Genomic DNA, 25343 nt, shown 5'->3' on the forward strand with positions numbered 1-25343 from the left:
GGGGTGGGGGGTAGTTGTGGGGCCCTGATCGGGGCCCTCCTATCCCCTGCTCCCCCGGGGGTATCTCACAGGGGACACGTTGGGAAAGAAAGGTGAGGGCGCGCATGAGCCAATGGATGAAGTGGTGAATGAATGTTAGGGTAGAGGGGGGGGATCAGGGTGAAAGAATTTAGGAAAGTGGATGGCCGCTGGGATAGGAGGAAGGGGGGTGTATGCAGATGGGTGGGGGTGTGTATGTGGGGTTATGTTGGTGGTACGGGGAAGTGATGGGGTGGGTGTACAATGAGGAGTGTGAATGTGGATAGAGGGGTGTAGGGAGGTATGTGTGTGTGTAGAGTGGGGTATGCGTGTATGGAAGAATGGGTGATTATAGAGGGAGCAGGGATGTGTGTGTGAGGGGGTGTGTGTGTATAAAGGACGGGGGTAGTAGAGTGTGAGTTTGAGCGTGTGTCAGAGAATGGGTGGATAGGGTGTGCTTAAGGAGGAAGTGTGGATGCGTGTGGGTGTGGGTGTGTGTGTGTGTGCATGTGTGCGTGTGTGTGCACATGTGTGTGCGTGTGTGTGTGTGTGTGTATGTGTGTGTGTGCGTGGGTACATGCACTGGTGCACTGGGGTGCGGCCTGGCTGCCGCTCGGTGGCGGTCTGGGGATCCCGGCCCTCCATCGGTGTGGGCTGGGCCCTCTGCCTGCGGGGGTGGGGGGTTGCTTCCGGGCTCTTGGGGCCGTGGGGCCCGCGCTCTGTCTGCCCTGGGTGACCGGTGCCCAGCGGGGCCGGTCCTCGCTGGTCCGGGCCTGCTGGGGCCTGTTCCCCCTGACTGCGGGGGACTCTGGCTGGGACCCCCCTCTGCCGCCTCCTGGGTCGGTGCATGGCTGGCTCCGGGGTGGAGCGGTTGGGGTCTGCGCCTGGGGGTGGCTGCCGATGGCCCGGGTCTCGGGGGTACTCCTGGCGTGCCTCTTGCCTTTGTGTGGGAGGGGTCACCTTAGTGGTTAAAGATCCCCCCGTGTCAAAGTGCTCTTGCTGGGGCCCCAGGGGTGTTGGGCATGAATATCATCAGAGAGTGTTACCAACAGCTTTTTAGTCAGCATGGTCCTGATTTGTTTATTCTTCCTACAGTACAACAGACACCCCTTTTGTGGCAGCAGGCTTTGCAGGAATGTCATTAGGCTCAGCTGCAGTCTAAGCATGCGAGGTCTGGTATAGCTCGGGTCAGAGGGAAACATCCCATCACCATCCCGGGAGGTACAGTGAAGTGGGTTGCTGCTACATGTTCCTTGCATTTTAGCGAAATGGCCGGTGTGGCGTTAATTGAACCCCTGGAGAGTGGCATGGCATTACCTGAATGTTTGCTGTCAATACAGTGCATAGATCATACATCCTTCATTGAGAAACCTAATTATAGAAACTCTTTTTTGAGGAACCATTTGAGCAATTATCTGTATCCAGGGAAAACCAAATTCTCTTTCACCCTGAAAGAACACTGGAGAAACATTAATTCCATTAGAACCAAATTTCTAAGATTTCCACTTCCTCCCAAATATAAAGAGATACACTTCAAATGCATGAATGGAATTTACCCCTCAAATGATTTGATAAACAAGTTTAAGATAGAAGTCGACAACTGTCATTTATGTAATACTCAGAAGGAAACAACAGAACATCTGTTTTTCAGTTGCCCTCATGTTAATCCCATCTGGCAGTCACTGGCTGACCGTCTGAAATCCAAATCTATAAGCATAGAAAAAGATCAATAATCAGACATTAATGTACTGCTAGGTTTGTTCACAAAGGAAAAGAAATTAAAGTTTTTAATCAACAACGTTATTATCAATACAAAGTACTACATTTACAAATGTAGTTCTAGCAAAACCCTCCAGTATTTGCTGCTTTCATAAGTGAAATGACTTTGTTTAAGAAATGTATTACAAAAATGTTAAACTGTCTTCAGGCACAAAGATTGAAGCAACTGATGAACAAATATGATTTATTTTAGTCCCCAGTGGACCTTACTCAATCAAAGCGCTTTGCATTGTTCTGTCCTCTATGAGCTGCTGATTTTTGTAAAAAAAAAAAACCTTATTCTTGTTCTTTTCTGCATAATTTTATTTAATGTGTTTGTTCATTTTTATTTTTTATATCTTCTTTTATGTATGTGTAGTTACATTTGTTACATTCAGTGCATTGGAAGTTTTGTTAAAGGAGTCATAACCTGGTCTTTTCATGTGCCCACTGTCCTCTAATGGTTTTTGAATAACTGTTTTAAAACTTATTAAACAAAAAAATGATAAAAGTGCTTTTCCTGACACTTTATTTATAATAAACATTTTCTCGTAAGAATTCACGCAAAATTTTCACCAACCTCGACATCGATTAAAATAATGTTAATGAGGTGCTCGCTGATTGGTCGCTGGAAGTCCGGAGTCGGAAGGGGGGCGAGGCCAGTAGTCTCCATGCTAAAAACATTAGCGGCTAGTGATAGCAGCTAACCCGACAGCAGCAGCTTTCTGAATTCAGCATTTATGTTTGAACCGGACTCTGAGCCTGAGAGAGAAGATACCGAGATGGTGGAAAGCGCACGTTTACAACAAACTGTCTCTGAATGGTAAAGCCGTCACTTTTAATGTCTGCTCGCCTTGCCTGTTCAGATAGCATGTTGACAACGAGGCATGTCGTTCATGTTAATACGTCTCAGTTTTATTCCGTGTTGGACCATTTTTTAGACAATAAATGTACTTTTTAACACAATCCGAGGTTACAGATGTAAAAAAAAGAAACGGATGTTGACTGAACCGGTCGGTACGTTCAGTGTCCAGCTGCCGGCCGGTCTGCACCAAGATAAGCACACACACATTTTAACCACACAGAGTTTCACGAAGCTGCACTTTTTATTGAGGTTTTATTTACCGTCCAGTGTTTTTCTAAATTAATTAGCTTATTTAGATTTTCCGTTTTAGCCAGGAGTGTGAAAAATGTCGTTATGTCAACATGACAGATCTCTGGTTGATGCAACCACTGATGTGGGCTGCTGTGTTACTGTACAGATAAATAACATGAAGTCAGTTATCTTGTATCATTAATCAGGCTTCTTGCTGACTGATATAGACTCATGTTTTATATATTCCAGCATCATTTACCATCTATTATGTTGGTCTATTTTCTTCTGTTGGTCCATTTTCTTCTGTTCAGCTGCACATGCCAACAGAAATAGACAGCAAGATATTACTGTGCTTAGAAAATAACATTTCTTTTTTCATTTCCTTAGGTGCTGAGAAGGATAAAGCAGGTCCAAACTCCTCCGTGTCTGACCCAACATCCTGGCGTGGAACCAACGCTTTTTTATTACAAACTGCAGGAAACATTTATAAGCAGGATTATGTACATTTACCTGTTGGAGGGAATGAGAGGCAAGTTTAATCAAATGGCAAATAACTGTAAAAGGTGATTATAAATGTTCTTGCCATTTCATATTACATATAACAAATAGTAACTTTGCTGCAGTCACTTAGGACAATAGCAATTGAATTAAATTAAATACACAACTTTACCATATACACATTTATACATCTGACTTCTGAAAGTAAAATGTAAAGCTGAAGTAAAAAAAACACAGCTCTTTAAAAACACAATACCTTTATTAGTGTACAGAAATAAAATCAATGCTCATTTTCAATGTAATAAAATAAAAATGATCATTTTCACTCTTAGTTATTGATTCTGTTAACACAGTAGCTGAGTTTTCTGGGTTTTATGTGGACTCTCGTGATTCTGGAGCCGGATGAGCAAGCCTCCACAGCACGGTCTTCATCTTCCTCCAGACTGAGCTGAGATCTCATCTTCACTGCTGTCGTCTGGGTTCCTTTTCTGCACAGAACCAGATACTGACATCAGAACGAGTAATAAAAGTGCCTCTTAGCTTCCATTAAGAATGTATATGTGTTTGATTTATTATAATTTTCTGTATGTAAAATTAATCAAACAAACGACAAACCTGTATTTCTGGGGTGGAAAGTCCTTGATGACAGCTGTGTTCCAGTTGTTGCCTGCATTGTAGGGTCAGTCTGCTCCAACATCAACTTTTAGACATCAGTACACCGCTGGTGCTGCGCATGGTGTGAGATGTGCTGGACTAAAATCTGCAAATACAAGTTATAAAAATATCAGATCATCACATAAATAGATTGTAGGTGTAAATAGCTGCAGTTTAAGAGTAATCAAATATTGTAATAGAAATAGATTAAATCAAACTTTATAAAGCACTTTCATGCCAAAGGCAACACAAAGTACTTTGCATACTTTTCTTTATAAAAAGCTGATTAAATAAAACAGGTTTTCACACACTGAAATATTAACATAGAATATTAAAAACACACTCATTTGATTTCACATAGTTATATACGGACACAATTTTCCCTAACCTCTGTGTCTTCACTGCATGTAGATAAAATAAAACATATCTTTCAGATCCATCATACCAGGAGTCAGACCTCCACATCCACAGAGGCTGCAGCTGCAGATATTAATCCTGCACAGCTCCCGTTTTACAAACATGACGTGAAGATGTCAGAAATAAAAAGTTTGCATTCTGGTTCGGTGAATAAATACGATGGAAATAAAATATCCTCCCTAACGATATCCAATAGGTGCCAATATCAGACTACATGATGGTCACCTTGTTAAATTATCATTATGATTATTACAACTGAATGTCATGTTGAGGAGAGCAAGCTACATCCATCATGAGTACTTACTGTGTGGTAGCAGGCGTGAAAAATAATAAATAGAGAAGTCATTTACAAACATTTACGTGGCAGAGCATAGGATAGATATAAGAAAATAAAACCTGGGGCTCAGGTTTATATATACGCCGCAGGACGTTAAACTTCCAGGCTCGTCCCGTTAGCATAGCCGTTAGCCTTAGCATTATCACAACAAAGCAGAACTTTATAGCAGTAGTGACACTTACCAACTGCATTGATGGTGAGCCACTTAAAGTTGCAATCCCCCCCCTCTTTCCAACCGGTTTGATGCCATCTTCCCTTGGTATTTTCCCAAATGTTAGCTAAATGTTTGGCACAAACAGAGGCAGCAGCCGGCAGAGATGCAGGTGCATTATCAGCAAAAAATAATGTAATCCATCTGTCCCTGGTAGTTTGGTCCGCTGATGAAGGGAGAGGAAAAAAACCTGCCGATGTTGGTTTTGCTAACAGACAACCGAGCAGTGGACATGATCGCTGCTCGCACATCTTCACACAGCTTGTTGCTAATAGCAACTGAGGCAGGTCCAGCAGGTGTATTTAGGCTGGAAAAGGTGCAGGTTAATGCAAATAGCGGGGAGAAAAAAAAAAAAAAAAAAAAAAAAAAAAAAAAATGCGTTTGCGAGACTTCGGTGTTGCGGCCAGTTTTGCTGCAAACAAAGCACCCAGACGTAAAAACCCGGCCGTCTTCAACAGAAAGGCTTCTGGGGATGTTACCACTTCCGCCCAATACTAATACGCACGTTTTAACTCGAAAAAGTGCAATTTCCAGGTGATGATTCCTTTAATTAGTTAATCAGAACTATACAATGTTTGACTCTCAGGCAAGGAAAAGTTCAACTTAAAGTTCTTGTTCCAGCCTCCTGTAGTGATGACAGTGAGGTCTTGGAAGGAATCATCATCACACAAAGTACACACAGCCTCTTTTGGGCAATCTCTGCCACCACAGCCCTTCCTTCTTGAAGGAAGCATTGACGCACTGGACTCTTGGGGACCATCATAAACGATACCGGAACCTGATTTAGACTACAGGTTGTTAATTGCAAGAAGATAAGGGTTCCTTAGTTAAACCTCCTAACAACTACTCCACATGAGAGTTCTGTGTAAAGGCCCTAAATAATGCCTTTTCATTTTTTCTGTCTCTTTCGCGTGCACTTGTTCTGAAAATGCTACCTTATTAAATTAAATAAATAAATAAAAATTATTTCGATTTATTGTGACGCTTTGCTGTTACGTCATCAGTACGCGCCGGGAAGATGGGCTCCGTCAGCAAACACGAAGCAGGTAACAATGGAACGCTGTTTTCTCTAAACTGTATTTATATCCTGACTTTTACCGTGTTATTCTGTTGGTTCAGCTTCTTAATGTCTAAACAAAAGAGAGAATATCCCATCTGCCCTGACAACGTATGTAAAAGATACTTAGTTTAGTTAATCTTATTTGTTTACATCTGTGTTACAGTTCCGTGATTCCGGCGGAAAACTCATTTTTCCTTCTCTTCTCCTCCTCTCCTCTCATTTTCCTCTCCTCATTCTCTTCTCCTCCCGTTCTCCTATCACTTCTCCTCTTCCTCTTCTTCTCCTCCCGTTCTCCTTCTCTCCTCCTGTTCTCCTCTCATTTCTCCTCCTCCTCTTCTCCTTCTCTTCTCCTTCCGTTCTCCTTCTCCTGTCATTTCTCCCGTTCTCCTTCTCTCATTTCTCCTCCTCCTCCTCTTCTCCTCCCGTTCTCCTCTCATTTCTCCTCCTCCTCTTCTCCTTCCCCATTCTCTCCTTCTCTTCTCCTCCCGTTCTCCTCTCATTTCTCCTCCCGTTCTCCTTCTCTTCTCCTCCCGTTCTCCTCTCATTTCTCCTCCTTCTCTTCTCCTCCCGTTCTCCTTCTCCTCCCATTCTCCTCCTCCTCTCCTCCTCCCGTTCTCCTCTCATTTCTCCTCCTCCTGTTCTCCTTCTCTTCTCCTCTCGTTCTCCTCTCATTTCTCCTCCTCTTCTCCTCCCGTTCTCCTTCTCCTCCTCCTCTTCTCCTCCCGTTCTCCTTCTCCTCCTCCTCTTCTCCTCCCGTTCTCCTCTCATTTCTCCTCCTCCTCTTCTCCTCCCGTTCTCCTCTCATTTCTCCTCCTCCTCTTCTCCCGTTCTCCTTCTCTTCTCCTCCTGTTCTCCTCCTCTTCTTCTCCCGTTCTCCTCCTCTTCTCCTCCCGTTCTCCTTCTCTTCTCCTCCTGTTCTCCTCTCATTTCTCCTCCTCTCATTTCTCCTCCCGTTCTCCTTCTCTCCTCCTCCTGTTCTCCTTCTCTTCTCCTCTCGTTCTCCTCTCATTTCTCCTCCTCCTCTTCTCCTCCCGTTCTCCTTCTCCTCCTCCTCTTCTCCTCCCGTTCTCCTTCTCTTCTCCTCCCGTTCTCCTCTCATTTCTCCTCCTCCTGTTCTCCTTCTCTTCTCCTCTCGTTCTCCTCTCATTTCTCCTCCTCCTCTTCTCCTCCCGTTCTCCTTCTTCTCCCGTTCTCCTTCCCCACTCCTCCCGTTCTCCTCCTCTCCTCCTCCCGTTCTCCTCTCATTTCTCCTCCTCCTGTTCTCCTTCTCTTCTCCTCTCGTTCTCCTCTCATTTCTCCTCCTCCTCTTCTCCTCCCGTTCTCCTTCTCCTCCTCCTCTTCTCCTCCCGTTCTCCTTCTCTTCTCCTCCCGTTCTCCTCTCATTTCTCCTCCTCCTCTTCTCCTCCCGTTCTCCTTCTCTTCTCCTCCCGTTCTCCTCTCATTTCTCCTCCTCCTCTTCTCCTCCCGTTCTCCTTCTCTTCTCCTCCCGTTCTCCTCTCATTTCTCCTCCTCCTCTTCTCCTCCCGTTCTCCTCCTCTTCTTCTCCCGTTCTCCTTCTCTTCTCCTCCCGTTCTCCTTCTCTTCTCCTCCTGTTCTCCTCTCATTTCTCCTCCCGTTCTCCTTCTCTTCTCCTCCCGTTCTCCTTCTCTTCTCCTCCTGTTCTCCTCTCATTTCTCCTCCTCTCATTTCTCCTCCCGTTCTCCTTCTCTTCTCCTCCCGTTCTCCTCTCATTTCTCCTCCTCTCATTTCTCCTCCCGTTCTCCTTCTCTTCTCCTCCCGTTCTCCTCTCATTTCTCCTCCTCCTCTTCTCCTCCCGTTCTCCTTCTCTTCTCCTCCCGTTCTCCTCTCATTTCTCCTCCTCCTCTTCTCCTCCCGTTCTCCTCCTCTTCTTCTCCCGTTCTCCTTCTCTTCTCCTCCCGTTCTCCTTCTCTTCTCCTCCTGTTCTCCTCTCATTTCTCCTCCTCTCATTTCTCCTCCCGTTCTCCTTCTCTTCTCCTCTCATTTCTCCTCCTCTCATTTCTCCTCCCGTTCTCCTTCTCTTCTCCTCCCGTTCTCCTTCTCTTCTCCTCCCGTTCTCCTCTCATTTCTCCTCCTCCCGTTCTCCTCCTCTTCTTCTCCCGTTCTCCTCCTCTTCTCCTCCCGTTCTCCTTCTCTTCTCCTCCTGTTCTCCTCTCATTTCTCCTCCTCTCATTTCTCCTCCCGTTCTCCTTCTCTTCTCCTCCCGTTCTCCTTCTCTTCTCCTCCTGTTCTCCTCTCATTTCTCCTCCTCTCATTTCTCCTCCCGTTCTCCTTCTCTTCTCCTCCCGTTCTCCTCTCATTTCTCCTCCTCTCATTTCTCCTCCCGTTCTCCTTCTCTTCTCCTCCCGTTCTCCTCTCATTTCTCCTCCTCCTGTTCTCCTTCTCTTCTCCTCTCGTTCTCCTCTCATTTCTCCTCCTCCTCTTCTCCTCCCGTTCTCCTTCTCTTCTCCTCCCGTTCTCCTCTCATTTCTCCTCCTCCTCTTCTCCTCCCGTTCTCCTCCTCTTCTTCTCCCGTTCTCCTTCTCTTCTCCTCCCGTTCTCCTTCTCTTCTCCTCCTGTTCTCCTCTCATTTCTCCTCCTCTCATTTCTCCTCCCGTTCTCCTTCTCTTCTCCTCCCGTTCTCCTTCTCTTCTCCTCCTGTTCTCCTCTCATTTCTCCTCCTCTCATTTCTCCTCCCGTTCTCCTTCTCTTCTCCTCCCGTTCTCCTCTCATTTCTCCTCCTCTCATTTCTCCTCCCGTTCTCCTTCTCTTCTCCTCCCGTTCTCCTCTCATTTCTCCTCCTCCTGTTCTCCTTCTCTTCTCCTCTCGTTCTCCTCTCATTTCTCCTCCTCCTCTTCTCCTCCCGTTCTCCTTCTCTTCTCCTCCCGTTCTCCTTCTTCTCCCGTTCTCCTCCTCTCCTCCTCCCGTTCTCCTCTCATTTCTCCTCCTCCTGTTCTCCTTCTCTTCTCCTCTCGTTCTCCTCTCATTTCTCCTCCTCCTCTTCTCCTCCCGTTCTCCTTCTCCTCCTCCTCTTCTCCTCCCGTTCTCCTTCTCTTCTCCTCCCGTTCTCCTCTCATTTCTCCTCCTCCTCTTCTCCTCCCGTTCTCCTCCTCTTCTTCTCCCGTTCTCCTTCTCTTCTCCTCCTGTTCTCCTCTCATTTCTCCTCCTCTCATTTCTCCTCCCGTTCTCCTTCTCTTCTCCTCCCGTTCTCCTTCTCTTCTCCTCCTGTTCTCCTCTCATTTCTCCTCCTCTCATTTCTCCTCCCGTTCTCCTTCTCTTCTCCTCCCGTTCTCCTCTCATTTCTCCTCCTCTCATTTCTCCTCCCGTTCTCCTCTCATTTCTCCTCCTCTTCTCCTCCCGTTCTCCTTCTCCTCCTCCTCTTCTCCTCCCGTTCTCCTTCTCCTCCTCCTCTTCTCCTCCCGTTCTCCTCTCATTTCTCCTCCTCCTCTTCTCCTCCCGTTCTCCTCTCATTTCTCCTCCTCCTCTTCTCCCGTTCTCCTTCTCTTCTCCTCCTGTTCTCCTCCTCTTCTTCTCCCGTTCTCCTCCTCTTCTCCTCCCGTTCTCCTTCTCTTCTCCTCCTGTTCTCCTCTCATTTCTCCTCCTCTCATTTCTCCTCCCGTTCTCCTTCTCTCCTCCTCCTGTTCTCCTTCTCTTCTCCTCTCGTTCTCCTCTCATTTCTCCTCCTCCTCTTCTCCTCCCGTTCTCCTTCTCCTCCTCCTCTTCTCCTCCCGTTCTCCTTCTCTTCTCCTCCCGTTCTCCTCTCATTTCTCCTCCTCCTGTTCTCCTTCTCTTCTCCTCTCGTTCTCCTCTCATTTCTCCTCCTCCTCTTCTCCTCCCGTTCTCCTTCTCTTCTCCTCCCGTTCTCCTTCTTCTCCCGTTCTCCTTCCCCACTCCTCCCGTTCTCCTCCTCTCCTCCTCCCGTTCTCCTCTCATTTCTCCTCCTCCTGTTCTCCTTCTCTTCTCCTCTCGTTCTCCTCTCATTTCTCCTCCTCCTCTTCTCCTCCCGTTCTCCTTCTCCTCCTCCTCTTCTCCTCCCGTTCTCCTTCTCTTCTCCTCCCGTTCTCCTCTCATTTCTCCTCCTCCTCTTCTCCTCCCGTTCTCCTTCTCTTCTCCTCCCGTTCTCCTCTCATTTCTCCTCCTCCTCTTCTCCTCCCGTTCTCCTTCTCTTCTCCTCCCGTTCTCCTCTCATTTCTCCTCCTCCTCTTCTCCTCCCGTTCTCCTTCTCTTCTCCTCCCGTTCTCCTTCTCTTCTCCTCCCGTTCTCCTTCTCTTCTCCTCCCGTTCTCCTTCTCTTCTCCTCCCGTTCTCCTTCTCTTCTCCTCCTGTTCTCCTCTCATTTCTCCTCCTCTCATTTCTCCTCCCGTTCTCCTTCTCTTCTCCTCCCGTTCTCCTTCTCTTCTCCTCCTGTTCTCCTCTCATTTCTCCTCCTCTCATTTCTCCTCCCGTTCTCCTTCTCTTCTCCTCCCGTTCTCCTCTCATTTCTCCTCCTCTCATTTCTCCTCCCGTTCTCCTTCTCTTCTCCTCCCGTTCTCCTCTCATTTCTCCTCCTCCTCTTCTCCTCCCGTTCTCCTTCTCTTCTCCTCCCGTTCTCCTCTCATTTCTCCTCCTCCTCTTCTCCTCCCGTTCTCCTCCTCTTCTTCTCCCGTTCTCCTTCTCTTCTCCTCCCGTTCTCCTTCTCTTCTCCTCCTGTTCTCCTCTCATTTCTCCTCCTCTCATTTCTCCTCCCGTTCTCCTTCTCTTCTCCTCCTGTTCTCCTCTCATTTCTCCTCCTCTCATTTCTCCTCCCGTTCTCCTTCTCTTCTCCTCCCGTTCTCCTTCTCTTCTCCTCCCGTTCTCCTCTCATTTCTCCTCCTCCCGTTCTCCTCCTCTTCTTCTCCCGTTCTCCTCCTCTTCTCCTCCCGTTCTCCTTCTCTTCTCCTCCTGTTCTCCTCTCATTTCTCCTCCTCTCATTTCTCCTCCCGTTCTCCTTCTCTTCTCCTCCCGTTCTCCTTCTCTTCTCCTCCTGTTCTCCTCTCATTTCTCCTCCTCTCATTTCTCCTCCCGTTCTCCTTCTCTTCTCCTCCCGTTCTCCTCTCATTTCTCCTCCTCTCATTTCTCCTCCCGTTCTCCTTCTCTTCTCCTCCCGTTCTCCTCTCATTTCTCCTCCTCCTGTTCTCCTTCTCTTCTCCTCTCGTTCTCCTCTCATTTCTCCTCCTCCTCTTCTCCTCCCGTTCTCCTTCTCTTCTCCTCCCGTTCTCCTCTCATTTCTCCTCCTCCTCTTCTCCTCCCGTTCTCCTCCTCTTCTTCTCCCGTTCTCCTTCTCTTCTCCTCCCGTTCTCCTTCTCTTCTCCTCCTGTTCTCCTCTCATTTCTCCTCCTCTCATTTCTCCTCCCGTTCTCCTTCTCTTCTCCTCCCGTTCTCCTTCTCTTCTCCTCCTGTTCTCCTCTCATTTCTCCTCCTCTCATTTCTCCTCCCGTTCTCCTTCTCTTCTCCTCCCGTTCTCCTTCTCTTCTCCTCCCGTTCTCCTCTCATTTCTCCTCCTCTCATTTCTCCTCCCGTTCTCCTTCTCTTCTCCTCCCGTTCTCCTCTCATTTCTCCTCCTCCTGTTCTCCTTCTCTTCTCCTCTCGTTCTCCTCTCATTTCTCCTCCTCCTCTTCTCCTCCCGTTCTCCTTCTCTTCTCCTCCCGTTCTCCTTCTTCTCCCGTTCTCCTCCTCTCCTCCTCCCGTTCTCCTCTCATTTCTCCTCCTCCTGTTCTCCTTCTCTTCTCCTCTCGTTCTCCTCTCATTTCTCCTCCTCCTCTTCTCCTCCCGTTCTCCTTCTCCTCCTCCTCTTCTCCTCCCGTTCTCCTTCTCTTCTCCTCCCGTTCTCCTCTCATTTCTCCTCCTCCTCTTCTCCTCCCGTTCTCCTCCTCTTCTTCTCCCGTTCTCCTTCTCTTCTCCTCCTGTTCTCCTCTCATTTCTCCTCCTCTCATTTCTCCTCCTCTCATTTCTCCTCCCGTTCTCCTTCTCTTCTCCTCCCGTTCTCCTTCTCTTCTCCTCCTGTTCTCCTCTCATTTCTCCTCCTCTCATTTCTCCTCCCGTTCTCCTTCTCTTCTCCTCCCGTTCTCCTCTCATTTCTCCTCCTCTCATTTCTCCTCCCGTTCTCCTTCTCTTCTCCTCCCGTTCTCCTCTCATTTCTCCTCCTCCTCTTCTCCTCCCGTTCTCCTCCTCTTCTTCTCCCGTTCTCCTTCTCTTCTCCTCCCGTTCTCCTTCTCTTCTCCTCCTGTTCTCCTCTCATTTCTCCTCCCGTTCTCCTTCTCTTCTCCTCCCGTTCTCCTTCTCTTCTCCTCCTGTTCTCCTCTCATTTCTCCTCCTCTCATTTCTCCTCCCGTTCTCCTTCTCTTCTCCTCCCGTTCTCCTTCTCTTCTCCTCCCGTTGTCCTCTCATTTCTCCTCCTCTCATTTCTCCTCCCGTTCTCCTTCTCTTCTCCTCCCGTTCTCCTCTCATTTCTCCTCCTCCTGTTCTCCTTCTCTTCTCCTCTCGTTCTCCTCTCATTTCTCCTCCTCCTCTTCTCCTCCCGTTCTCCTTCTCTTCTCCTCCCGTTCTCCTTCTTCTCCCGTTCTCCTCCTCTCCTCCTCCCGTTCTCCTCTCATTTCTCCTCCTCCTGTTCTCCTTCTCTTCTCCTCTCGTTCTCCTCTCATTTCTCCTCCTCCTCTTCTCCTCCCGTTCTCCTTCTCCTCCTCCTCTTCTCCTCCCGTTCTCCTTCTCTTCTCCTCCCGTTCTCCTCTCATTTCTCCTCCTCCTCTTCTCCTCCCGTTCTCCTCCTCTTCTCCTCCCGTTCTCCTTCTCTTCTCCTCCTGTTCTCCTCTCATTTCTCCTCCCGTTCTCCTTCTCTTCTCCTCCCGTTCTCCTTCTCTTCTCCTCCTGTTCTCCTCTCATTTCTCCTCCTCTCATTTCTCCTCCTCTCATTTCTCCTCCCGTTCTCCTTCTCTTCTCCTCCCGTTCTCCTCTCATTTCTCCTCCTCTCATTTCTCCTCCCGTTCTCCTTCTCTTCTCCTCCCGTTCTCCTCTCATTTCTCCTCCTCCTCCTTGTTTAGTATGGTGGAAGTATTTACTCTGCGTAATGATCCGCTGTCCGACTGTCGCCAGCTGGTTGTGACTGGCAGGATTAACTTCTTCATATGGAACTCTGGTAAATGTACAGCTGACTGATGGTTTTGTTATATTTATTTCCATGTAGGTAAACGGTATCAGTCAGAAGTTTGAGCACACTTTTCTATGTTAAGTTTGTCCAAACGTTTGGTCTTTTGAGTCTTTTGACTGTATTGAACTTGGACTCAATTTAAATAATTTGAAAACAAAAATTGGTCATTTCAGTTTAGCTCAGCCTGAATCTTGTTAATTTTCAACTAAAGAAAAGATAAAGTTGAATCCAGACTTGTTTGTTGCAGTCCGTTTAAAATGGCAGATTAGTTGTTTGTGACGGCAGAGCTTAAAAGCTTTCAGGCTGTTTTAAGGAATTTCATGTATATTTGTAAATTTATCATTTACAAATGATAAATTTTACTCCTATGAAGTGTTTATAAAAAACTACATGAACGCTTAACAAAGAGAGTTTTACATGGAGCATAATTAGCATAATTATGTTTTTACCAGTTTTACCTGTTTTTCTTCAACATCAGTTTAAAAGTTATGGACCGATTTCCATGAAATTTTCAGGACTTGTTGGAAACGTGTGTAACCAGGCGGTGGAAGAAAAGAACAGAATATGTGGTGTAGAAATAGTTTGTAAAATCCACTTAATCTAATATTGCCTGTGAGACAAATCTAGAAATTTAATCCCAATTGGGAACAGCAGGGGGGCTATACATGTATTGAGACAGGTGATATCCTGGTTTAAGGTGCTCATGGGAAACTAATTCCAGGAAGTACTCTGGAAGGGGGAGATTGCACATGCCAATGGTGAGGAAAGAAATTAACCATCCTATGTTATTTGATAAGCAATCTGCACAATCCTGTTTTATAATGACTGAGTTTTGTTTAATATCTTGATTTTAATGTATATTTTGGTGGTGTTGCAGTACTAGGAGTGTTGATGCTAATGAGAGAGAGCACATGTGTGTTGGATGTCATTGCATGTGCTAGGTAGGACACTTATTTTATTTTACATGTTGTTTTGTAATTTTGCATGGGTAACATGTTATTGTATAAGATGGTTTGATGTAAAGATAGATTTTTTTAATGTTTGGACAGCAATTTAGCAAATTGTATTTTGATAATGAGGCAGTGTGGATATTCTTCTTTTTATTTATCCATTTAGGTGCCACTGGCGTATTGTAAGACCAAATTAATACCCATATTTCATATTTTCTTATGTATCAAATTTTTCACATATTGGAAATCATCTGGCATTGTTAAATGTGCCTAAAGTGTGTTAGTGGATTCTTTTTTTTGTTAATCAGAGTTGAACTGCACTGGCAATAAAAATACGGGAGATCAAGACCCCCACAAAGACGAGCTGTATTTGAAGCTTTGTGTGCTCCTTCTAACCCGGCTTCACGTGAAAAGGAAGAACTGATTTAATTTTGGCGGTGATCCGGATCACCGTTGGGATCCAGGAGCTTTTTAAAGGCCTTGGCGGAAGTTTGCGCTCTCTGAGTGTTTTTCTGGGAAACTTCTGAATTTCACAGTTTTGATTAAATATTTTATTTTCAGAAAGAAAGCCAGCAACAATTCCCGTATTTTCGTCAGCATACGCAATATAACTGGCAAAATTCTGAAAGGAGATCGTCTGGAATTACATTTCACAAGGTTGAATAATAATTTATTTACCAGATAAAAATAGATAAATCCAAATGCATTAATCAAAAATCAAATATGTTAGTATCAAATTCATTAATACGTTTATTTATACTGTAGCTACCTTATGTCTTAGTTCAATAGCATAATAAAAAAATACTTTAGAATAAAAGCGCATCATTTTAATGTTTTACAGTGACCTGTATCACAACAATATCTTTGTAACAAACCAAACTGTCAGAAAAATCAGGTAAAAATTGGTGAAGTTATTGTTGTGGTTGGGCCTACACCTTACAAATAAATGCATTGGAGGCACATTGGAGACCCATCCAGGATTGCGGCGCGATGAGACGTCAGCTCGACTGGGCAGCATGATGCAACATGGCGTCTAGGTTGTAACTCCATCAGATTGTGCCTGACTAATGTAAGACTCGTATATCTGTCTTTTGCAGGGTGTGTTGTTTACATTTGTTGTTTTCATTACTTATGGCCTGCCCTATGTAAATTTTTATTGTTTGTTGTGTGTTGTTGTGTTGGACCTCGGGCCTGTAAATAAAGTTTGTTGAATCCAATTCAGTCAGATACATAACATCATCTGAGTCCAATTTAAATAAGATTCATGTAAAGCAATTCATAAAGATAGTTGCCCAGTAAAGGAGACCATTGGCTCTGTTAGTCACCTGAAGGAAATCTGCTGCTTTCAGAATACCGGCTGGTAGAGTGACTTTATTTCTATCTTTACAGTTAACATGAGATGTTTTGTCCGAACGACAGCAGTTTAAGTTGGAGGGATGGGTTCCTCTTGCCTAGCAGAGCTGCTGTCAGGCCTCTGTCACACAGACGAGGAGAATCCTCTTCCTCTGTGGCAGAATGGACACGTCAGCCCCTGCTTCAACCAGCTCGTCCTTGGAGCTTTGCCTCATGCTGGGATGGCAGTTTTCAGTGCATACTATCTTGGCATGGCGAGGTAGGTGACAAGATAAACCAAATCTGATCAGCAACAAAACATTTACTTTCTAGTTTTACTGGAGTTTATTTGTGATTTTACGAAGCAGTAAAACTACCTGTAGTCCAGTTGCACGTTGGGTTTCTGTCATTTGTCTTTAATGTAGCGTTTTCTCTGCTTCCCAGAAGCAACTTGTTTCAGTCATCCCCACCGTTCGGTTGGACCCTCAGGCTGGTGTCGGCTTTGCTTGCTGCGCTGCTCTTCACAGCAGATGTCGTCCTGGTGAGTGTCCTCCAGCAGGCGGACATGTATCTGGACATCCTGACTGACGGCTCTGCAGTCCTGGCCTGGCTGGTCCACTTTGGCGCCATAAAGGTCCTCCTGAGGACTGCCTTCAGGAGAAGCAGAGGGCCTCCAGTCCTGCTCTTCATGGTTCTGTCGTTGGTCCCCAACATGGTCGTCTCCATGATGATCTACTGTGACAGCAAGGATTACTTAAGCATCACTGAACCTCTGAAGCTGGCGAGATTTGTCCTTGCCTCAGCCCGGAGCCTTCTGTTTCTGGTCTACCTCCTTGCATTTGTTTTCCCCTGCATCAGCGATGCTGGATATGCCTTATTTATCCAGACTGCTGATGGATCCCCACTCGTCCCAGAGAGCACACCGCCTGACACGGCTGAGATGGTGGCTGAGGATGGGAGCGGCTGCGTTTCTCGGCTCTTCTACCTCTGGTTGAATCCTCTGCTCAGACGAGGCCAGCGGGGGGAGCTGGACAGACCAGCTGATGTTTACCGCCTTCCACAGAAGCTGCGTACTAGTGTGGTTTGTGGATACTTTCTCCAGTGTTGGGAAGCCTGTGGAAAAGGGGTGGGAATCGGTGACCAGCGGGACCAGTGGCCCAGGCCAGTCTGCGGCAGCCAGCGCTCACACCACCAGGAGGGACTGCTGCAGCTGGAAAGTGACGTTAGATTACTGAGAGTGTTGCACAAAGCCTTTGGGCTGCGGTACTATCTGCTTGGGGTGCTGAAAGTGGTGGTGAACGTAAGCACCTTTGCAGGTCCACTGCTCCTCAGCAGCCTGGTGGACTTCATGGAGGAGAAAGGGGCTGATGTCAGCCGGGGGGTTTGGTGTGTTCTGGGACTCTTCGCCTCAACGCTTCTAAGCTCCGTTCTCAGCAATGTCTACGTCTTTGAGGTCTCAAAGGTGGCTCTGTCGGCGCGTGCTGCGCTGGTATCGAGCATCTACAGCAAAGCTCTGCGGGTCAGCAGCTGCAGTCTGGCCGGCTTCACGCTGGGAGAGATGGTCAACTTGATGAGCACAGACACCGACCGCGTGGTCAACTTCCTAAACAGCTTCCATGAGCTTTGGAGCCTTCCCTTCCGGTTTTCTGTCACCCTCTACCTGCTGTATCAGCAGGTGGGCGTGGCTTTCCTGGGAGGACTCTGCGTGGCGCTGGTGTTGGTGCCGTTCAACAAGTTCCTTGCCTCCCGTATCCTTAGCAACAACAAACACCTGCTGAAGTGCAAAGACGACCGTGTTAAGGTGAGAGGGGAAGCTTAGAATTGTGTAACTAACCATGAAGTCGTCATCTTGTTGGGATTCAGACTTTTTATTGTCATTTTTTTTTAACGTCTTTGTCTCAAAGTTAATGACAGAGATCCTTTTTGGAATTCGAGTCATCAAGTTTTACAACTGGGAGAGTCATTTTACCCAGAAGGTGGCTGAATATCGTAAACAAGAGCTGTCCCACCTGAAAACCATCAAGTACCTGGATGCCGTGTGTGTGTACACCTGGGCCGCGCTGCCTGTCGTCATCTCAATCCTCACCTTCGTCACCTACGTGTTGCTTGGAAACCAGCTGACCGCAGCCAAGGTAACGGCTCAGAAACATGGCGACTTTCTGTTTGTAAAGGGGTTTAAGTGTTATTCTTCATTAAACACACGTTTTATGTCACATCAAGCCAGTTTCATCTGAATTATTTACAACAAAAAAACTCCCAGCTGTCTGAATCTCTTGCATAAAGATTTATCCATCGAAGAGAGGAGCGCTGAAAGAGCCTCGTCTCCTCTCTGGCAGGTTTTCACCACGCTGGCTCTGGTGGGAATGCTGATAACTCCTCTCAACGTCTTCCCCTGGGTGCTCAACGGTGTCCTGGAGGCCAAAGTGTCTCTGGACCGCATCCAGCGCTTCTTCAAACTGACCAACCAGGATCTCAAGGCGTACTACACCCAAGGTCAGCCTTCCCTCTGCTGTTTAATCAGACGGGGGTTTTGAACATGAAGCTGAACAGACTTTTGTGCTCCTGTCAAACAGCTGTTCTCATGAACGTACTTTGACAGAGTTGGTGACTTTCCACTGTTTTGCTGACAGTATAAACGTTGTGCAAAGATTTGTCTTTTATTCATGGTTAGTGGGGAAACAGTTTGAAACCAAATAACTGCGTTTGCTTTTTTTAAAACCACAGCAGCAGACGCTGCAGTTTACGCTCCTGGTTCTGGTTCTTTCCAGCTTTAACTCAGGTAGCGTCACGTCTTGTGGGTTTTAGAGATGACTCCACTTCCTGTAAATTGTTGGGCTGCGTTGCATGAGCTGCAGTTTCAGTTCATCCTAATGTGTCTGGTGGTCCTGAGGTCAGGAGACTGACAGGACATCTCCAGAACCTTCTTGGTTTTCTGCTGTAGTCAGTGACGGGTCGACTCGAGCTTGTTTTGGACCAGCGTCATGTCGGAACCTCCAGGTACGTCCCACATGCTGCTTCAGGGCCGTTGGTAACATGCTGCTTTCATCCCGTCATCAGTTTGACCCCCCAGGTTCACAGTTGGATGGTGAAGGTGTTGGTTCCTCTGCAGGCAAAGTGTTTGTGTTGCGTTCTGGTCTCATCCCTCCAGGAAACCTTCTTCCAGAAGTTGAGCGGCTCGTCTCAGTGCTGTTTGGTGTGTTAGAAGTCGGCTGCTCTGCAGCGTTGGAGCAGTAATTACTTCCTGACTCAACCATGTGGCTAATTTTCATCTTAATTTCACCTCACTGAGCAGCCTCACTGCGTTTTTCAGGACCCTGAAAGTCAGCGGAGCTTATTTGTGTTGGTCTGTTGGCACCGTTTCCCCGGCCGCTGTGGCTGAACCGTTTGCCTGACCATGGCATTCTCTCTTCCTCGGGTGTATTTTTACATCATTCTCCGGATATTTTTAACCTTCTCCTTTTTTTGGAAGTTGTTTTGCGTTCTCCATTGTTTGGAGTTCTGCAGCGTCAGCGCAGAGCTCGATGAAACATGCAGGACTCTGGAGGATTCCAGAAACTCCCTGTTTTTTATTCATTCAGTCATTACAAGCTATCAGATGACGTGTGGATGCAGGTCTTCCGCAGCCATTTAACCCCACGTGGATGAACTGGGTGCTTTGGTAAGCAACCAGGATATGTGAACTTTTGGTCTGGATCATGCATCTCCTGACATCTAACAATAAACCGAAGCAGAAAAAAAGTTACTGTCCTCCTTATTCTCTGACAAATGGCCAGTAATTCTGCCAGGGTATGTAAACTGAGCACAGCGGTACGCAACCGGAGGCGTTTGACCCGTTTGGTGTCCAGTCGGGGTTTTCACTGAGCTTACGTCCACAGTGTCGGCGGGAGGCGGTGAGACATCGGTCCTGTTGAGCCGGGGGACGTTTTCCTGGCAAGGACCCAGTAAAACCGCGGAGGGAGAAGGTGAAGCCAACGGAAGTCTGAAGCTGCACGGTCTGAATCTGCACATAACCGAGGTACAGTCCTGTTCTTTTCCAGCTCAACCAGTTCAGCTCACCAGTCAGACGCAGAAGAGTTCAAAAAGCAGCCGTGCTGTGGGCATCCCAGACCAACACGTATGTAGTCAGACACGCCTCAGTCCGAATGGCTTTCAGAGAGAAATTCTTCATCAGCAGGTGTTTTAAAGATGGACTTAAATCACATAAATAACTAACAATAGTAAATAATACTTTTACTTTTTTACTCATGTGTGGTACATTATTTTCACTGGACTATAAATAAATATTCAGGAGTGAAACTACGAAGCGTTTAACGTAACATTTCGATTCCGACTTTTGGGGTGACGATTTGATTCATATTTTCGATTCATAATCAATACACCCACAAAAGGTGGTAATTTCCCAAGTAACTTCATTCTTCTATAAGCCAGAAAGACAAGAAAAAGATCAAATAAAACAATACAATTTTTTTTAATGGATTGTTTTAATTTATTTAAGAAAAATGTTTTTTTCAAACAGCAATATGAATTTTAAAATTGTGAAGCAAAACATCCAGATTTAAAAATTTTTTTTTTATTTCTATTTCATTAATACTCATCATTAAAACTAGAAAACATTGTTTTCTGGAATTTCTAGTTTGTCATTTTTGCCTCTTGATCTGATTGTGAAAGAGGGGTTCAGAGAACAGGAGACCTCTTTCTCCACAGAGTCCAGACCTGAACCACATGCCGGATCTTTGGGATGGGCTGGAGGTCCGACTCTCCCATCGTCACGGCAACATCTTGGATGGAAGTAAATGTTGTAACAGTGCAGAGGCGATGCCACAGAGTCGGACTTTGTCTGCATGGGCCGTGTGTAAAACCTTTTTGGCCAGTTGGAGTCTGAGGTTGTGTTTAACGGAGAATCCTGGCGTTGCCGTGTCTCCTCAGGGCTGTCTGGTGGTGGTGGTGGGAAAAGTGGGCTGTGGGAAAAGTTCCTTACTGTCTGCTCTCACCGGAGAACTCAGCAGGTAACTGAGGTGACCTGAGCTCAGCGTTCTGGTTGTTTTTGTCTAAAGTGGAAAGAAAATAATTGGTTTAGCCGAAGATGATGCTACCCAGAGTTGGTTGTTTCTCCGCAGGCTCAGCGGGGTGATCTACGTTGCAAACAGAGATGCTGGCTTTGGGTTTGCCGCTCAGGAACCGTGGATACAGCATGCTTCAGTACGAGACAACATCCTGTTTGGAAAAGACTACAACGGTGACTTCTACCAAGCTGTGATCGAGGCCTGTGCCCTCTCAGAGGACCTCAGTGTAGGACCCCTTCTGTGTTGTTGATGAATAATGAGAAGAGAGAGATGGCAGGAAATAATGTTTTAGGAGAAAATGTTGCACACACCTGGGATTAAATTCACCTTCTTTCATTTCTAAGGTTTTATGCATCAGGACGTGATTTTTAATGTGGTGAATGTAAACTCAGATGAAGAACAGCACATGTCTCAGCTTCATCCTTACCGCTCTCACAGGGGGTGATGAGCAGCTGATCTATGCTCTGATTCATGTCCATCATCCTACAGAGAAAGATCATTTACAGATGGAAAAAGTCAAGACAGCAGCCAGTTTTCCCAGAAGCAGCAGGTCTGACTGTTCAGAGAAACTGGAAAAACCCCAGAGCTCCGTGTCAGACTCTCCAGGCCTCAGTTTGAACCTTAAAGTTCATATTTAGTTTATAAATCACACCAAACAGCAACACAAAGTGCTTTACAGATTAAAATAAAAAAAGTATAATGAACCAAACCAGTCCACTTTGGAAAAGACAGAATAAGCTTGTTTGGAAGGATTGCAGGAAAAACGAGCCAGAAGTAGCCGCGCTGACCCGGTTGGGTCCACTACGTGTCACCTGGAAGTGTGATGATCTGGACAGCTGGCGGTGGCTGAGCGGACCAGGAAAAGGATTCTGCAGTAAATGGAGACCGTAGGAACAGCTGAAGTTTGGCTGAAACCGTCTCCTGCAACAGGACAACGATCCCAAACACAGCTGCAGATCTGCAACAGACCCATGCTGGCAGGATCCAGTCCAAGTCCAGACCTCAACCGGACTGGGATGCTGTGGTGGGACCTCAGGAAAAACCAGACTGCAAGCCTTTATGCCTGAAGCTGTGCTGGAAGAAGAGTGGCGAAGACATCATCCAGGAAAGCAGGTCTGCACCTCCCTGCTGCTGGAGGAGCTTCTCCAAGCTTCCAGATCATCTCTGACGTCGAGTTCCCGTTGATCTGATGCATGAACCCTCAGAGCTGAAGAAGAGTTAGCTTTCTGTGTCATGTTTACACATCCGGATATGTTTTTAGTGATTATTTTTATATGGAACTACGTTAAAGATGTTTGTTTGTGAGATTTGCAGTGATGAACAAAGATGTGTTTGTTACCATGGTGTTCCTCTGTGTGTCACCAGGCCGTACGTTCTGCAAGCAGAGCCTGAAATCTTTACCAGAACTCTGCTCCACTCGTGCTGCTCACGTCACAGAACGATTCACATGGTTGATGGCTCCGTTGTCAGCTTTCTGTTCATCTTGTTGCAGATTTTGCCAAACGGAGACAAGACAGAAGTGGGTGAGAATGGAGTGACTCTGAGTGGAGGACAGAAGGCCCGCTTGGCCCTCGCCAGAGCCGTTTACATGGTCAGCCCTCGCCCAGAATTACAGACATAGCAATATAACTTTATTTGTACGTTTTGATCAGACATAAACACAGCAAATTCGGTGAAACAAGTTTACTTCAGCTGTGCAAACACAGGATGTAGCAGGTAATGATGACTCTTTGCCTGGACCTGCCCCTTTTTTAACCCCCCCTCCCCAAGCAGTAGCATAGCTTGGACGCTCTTCACCCTGTTTTTAGATTTCTTACAATTTCTTACAAGTAGGAGCAGCCCAGACGGAGGTTCAGGCCTGAGATTGTCCCTGTAAGTTCTACAAAGCTTCATGGATGTGCTTCCGCTGGTCCAACAGAAGAAGATGATGACTGAAATGTGTGACGTCCTGCAGCCAGAGATGGCTAAACGGCGTGCCGTTAAACTGAAATACACGTCTTATCCAGAAGACAGAGGTGTTGTGCAGTTTTACAAACCGCACACTGAGCTCAGTCGCAGGATTGTGCTCCAACTTCAGCTTGTTGAGATCCAAGAGGACGATTTGTATCGTCTGCAGCAATACCTCAAGTATCTGAATTTATTGTAATCTATTTTATTCATGGAGGCCACCTCAGCAAAAGCCAAAGTGTTTTGGGGCAAAACTGCAGGTCTGTGATCATGCTGGAGTGTATGAAGGTCCAGGAGCGCCGTGTTTAAAGCCCACCTGGGGGTGGACATGGGCCAGAAAAGCAGTTAGTGGTGAAAGGAGAACACATACGTCTGCGGACCGGTTGGACGTGTTTTCTGATTAGAGCTGCAGATATTTTCTGGTTGCATTGGTGACACTGATTGTTGAAGAGTAAAACTGAATTTTCAGGTGGAGGTTTAGATGTTTTAGAATGTGTCCCATGATGCTCTCTCTCTCTCTCTCTCTCTCTCTCTCTCTCCCCCTCCATCCATCCAACATCACCTCATCAGGACAAGGACATCTACCTCCTGGACGACCCGCTGGCGGCGGTTGATACACACGTTGCTGAACACCTCATGAAAAGATGCATCATGGAGCTTCTCAAGGGGAAGACCAGAATCCTCTGCACACACCGCATAGAGTTTGTGGATAAAGCTGACATGGTGGTCCTCATGGAGAATGGAACTATAATTAAAACAGGTAGAAACAGAACTCTGCATCCTGCCAGAACCTACACCTTCTGTCCACTTCATCCCATGCACCTGTTCAGTAGCTTGTTCATCAGCCAATCATCTGGCAGCAGCTTAATGCGTGCTGTCATGTAGTCGTCTTAGTACCAGCATGACCTGGTTTAACCTCCACAGCCTACCTGAGTCCTGCTGCTGAAACAACTGAGATGTGCAGGGCAGGGTCCTCAAAGACAGGAGTTTATGGAAACTTTCGGGCTCTTCAAATCACTTTCCACCACATCCCAAAAGTGTGTGGTGGAGATTCTCATCATGATGAGGTGGAACGGGAGATTCTCATCATGATGAGGTGGAACGGGAGATTCTCATCATGATGAGGTGGAACGGGAGATTCTCATGGTGATGAGGTGGAACGGGAGATTCTCATCATGATGAGGTGGAATGGGAGATTCTCATCATGATGAGGTGGAATGGGAGATTCTCATCATGATGAGGTGGAACAGGAGATTCTCATCATGATGAGGTGGAACAGGAGATTCTCATCATGATGAGGTGGAACGGGAGATTCTCATGGTGATGAGGTGGAACGGGAGATTCTCATGGTGATGAGGTGGAACAGGAGATTCTCATCATGATGAGGTGGAACGGGAGATTCTCATGGTGATGAGGTGGAACAGGAGATTCTCATCATGATGAGGTGGAACGGGAGATTCTCATGGTGATGAGGTGGAACGGGAGATTCTCATAATGATGAGGTGGAACGGGAGATTCTCATGGTGATGAGGTGAAACGGGAGATTCTCATCATGATGAGGTGGAACGGGAGATTCTCATGGTGATGAGGTGAAACGGGAGATTCTCATCATGATGAGGTGGAACGGGAGATTCTCATGGTGATGAGGTGGAACGGGAGATTCTCATGGTGATGAGGTGGAACGGGAGATTCTCATGGTGATGAGGTGGAACGGGAGATTCTCATGGTGATGAGGTGGAACGGGAGATTCTCATGGTGATGAGGTGGAACGGGAGATTCTCATGGTGATGAGGTGGAACGGGAGATTCTCATCATGATGAGGTGGAATGGGAGATTCTCATCATGATGAGGTGGAATGGGAGATTCTCATCATGATGAGGTGGAACAGGAGATTCTCATCATGATGAGGTGGAACAGGAGATTCTCATCATGATGAGGTGGAACGGGAGATTCTCATGGTGATGAGGTGGAACGGGAGATTCTCATGGTGATGAGGTGGAACAGGAGATTCTCATCATGATGAGGTGGAACGGGAGATTCTCATGGTGATGAGGTGGAACAGGAGATTCTCATCATGATGAGGTGGAACGGGAGATTCTCATGGTGATGAGGTGGAACGGGAGATTCTCATAATGATGAGGTGGAACGGGAGATTCTCATGGTGATGAGGTGAAACGGGAGATTCTCATCATGATGATGTGGAACGGGAGATTCTCATGGTGATGAGGTGAAACGGGAGATTCTCATCATGATGAGGTGGAACGGGAGATTCTCATGGTGATGAGGTGGAACGGGAGATTCTCATGGTGATGAGGTGGAACGGGAGATTCTCATGGTGATGAGGTGGAACGGGAGATTCTCATGGTGATGAGGTGGAACGGGAGATTCTCATGGTGATGAGGTGGAACGGGAGATTCTCATGGTGATGAGGTGGAACGGGAGATTCTCATGGTGATGAGGTGGAACGGGAGATTCTCATGGTGATGAGGTGGAACGGGAGATTCTCATGGTGATGAGGTGGAACGGGAGATTCTCATGAGGTGGAACGGGAGATTCTCATGAGGTGGAACGGGAGATTCTCATGAGGTGGAACGGGAGATTCTCATGGTGATGAGGTGGAACGGGAGATTCTCATGGTGATGAGGTGGAACGGGAGATTCTCATGAGGTGGAACGGGAGATTCTCATGGTGATGAGGTGGAACGGGAGATTCTCATGGTGATGAGGTGGAACGGGAGATTCTCATGGTGATGAGGTGGAACGGGAGATTCTCATGTTGATCAGGTGGAACGGGAGATTCTCATGGTGATCAGGTGGAACGGGAGATTCTCATGGTGATCAGGTG

General features: G+C 46.8%; 1 protein-coding gene and 1 long non-coding RNA gene across 5 annotated transcripts in view; one reads left to right on the forward strand and one right to left on the reverse strand.

Annotated features, from left to right (window-relative positions):
- Nucleotides 1-3725: 3725 nt before the first annotated feature.
- Nucleotides 3726-5100, reverse strand: LOC306774464. The gene is made up of 3 exons (XR_013771826.1): nucleotides 4961-5100; nucleotides 3986-4130; nucleotides 3726-3858 (listed from the first exon to the last, which is right to left on the reverse strand). It is a non-coding gene; the product is annotated as an uncharacterized lncRNA (long non-coding RNA).
- A 904-nt stretch (nucleotides 5101-6004) lies between these two features.
- abcc10 (ATP-binding cassette, sub-family C (CFTR/MRP), member 10) overlaps nucleotides 6005-25343 on the forward strand; it is a 31883-nt gene continuing 12544 nt past the window's right edge. For 3 of the 4 annotated variants that reach the window (XM_079264387.1, XM_079264389.1, XM_079264390.1), the window contains exons 1-11: nucleotides 6006-6035; nucleotides 13101-13195; nucleotides 15547-15769; nucleotides 15934-17290; nucleotides 17394-17621; nucleotides 17826-17982; nucleotides 19365-19504; nucleotides 20416-20495; nucleotides 20607-20778; nucleotides 22045-22143; nucleotides 23070-23259. In XM_079264387.1, coding sequence (XP_079120513.1) covers nucleotides 15594-15769; nucleotides 15934-17290; nucleotides 17394-17621; nucleotides 17826-17982; nucleotides 19365-19504; nucleotides 20416-20495; nucleotides 20607-20778; nucleotides 22045-22143; nucleotides 23070-23259 — 2599 coding nt within the window. In that variant the 5' untranslated portion in view covers nucleotides 6006-6035; nucleotides 13101-13195; nucleotides 15547-15593. Of the gene's footprint in view, nucleotides 6036-13100; nucleotides 13196-15546; nucleotides 15770-15933; nucleotides 17291-17393; nucleotides 17622-17825; nucleotides 17983-19364; nucleotides 19505-20415; nucleotides 20496-20606; nucleotides 20779-22044; nucleotides 22144-23069; nucleotides 23260-25343 lie in introns of all 4 variants that reach the window. The other variant, XM_079264388.1, reaches the window with a different exon arrangement.

Source organism: Telmatherina bonti, assembly GCF_933228915.1.
Source record: "Telmatherina bonti genome assembly, chromosome: 3".
Classification (NCBI taxonomy): domain Eukaryota; kingdom Metazoa; phylum Chordata; class Actinopteri; order Atheriniformes; family Telmatherinidae; genus Telmatherina; species Telmatherina bonti.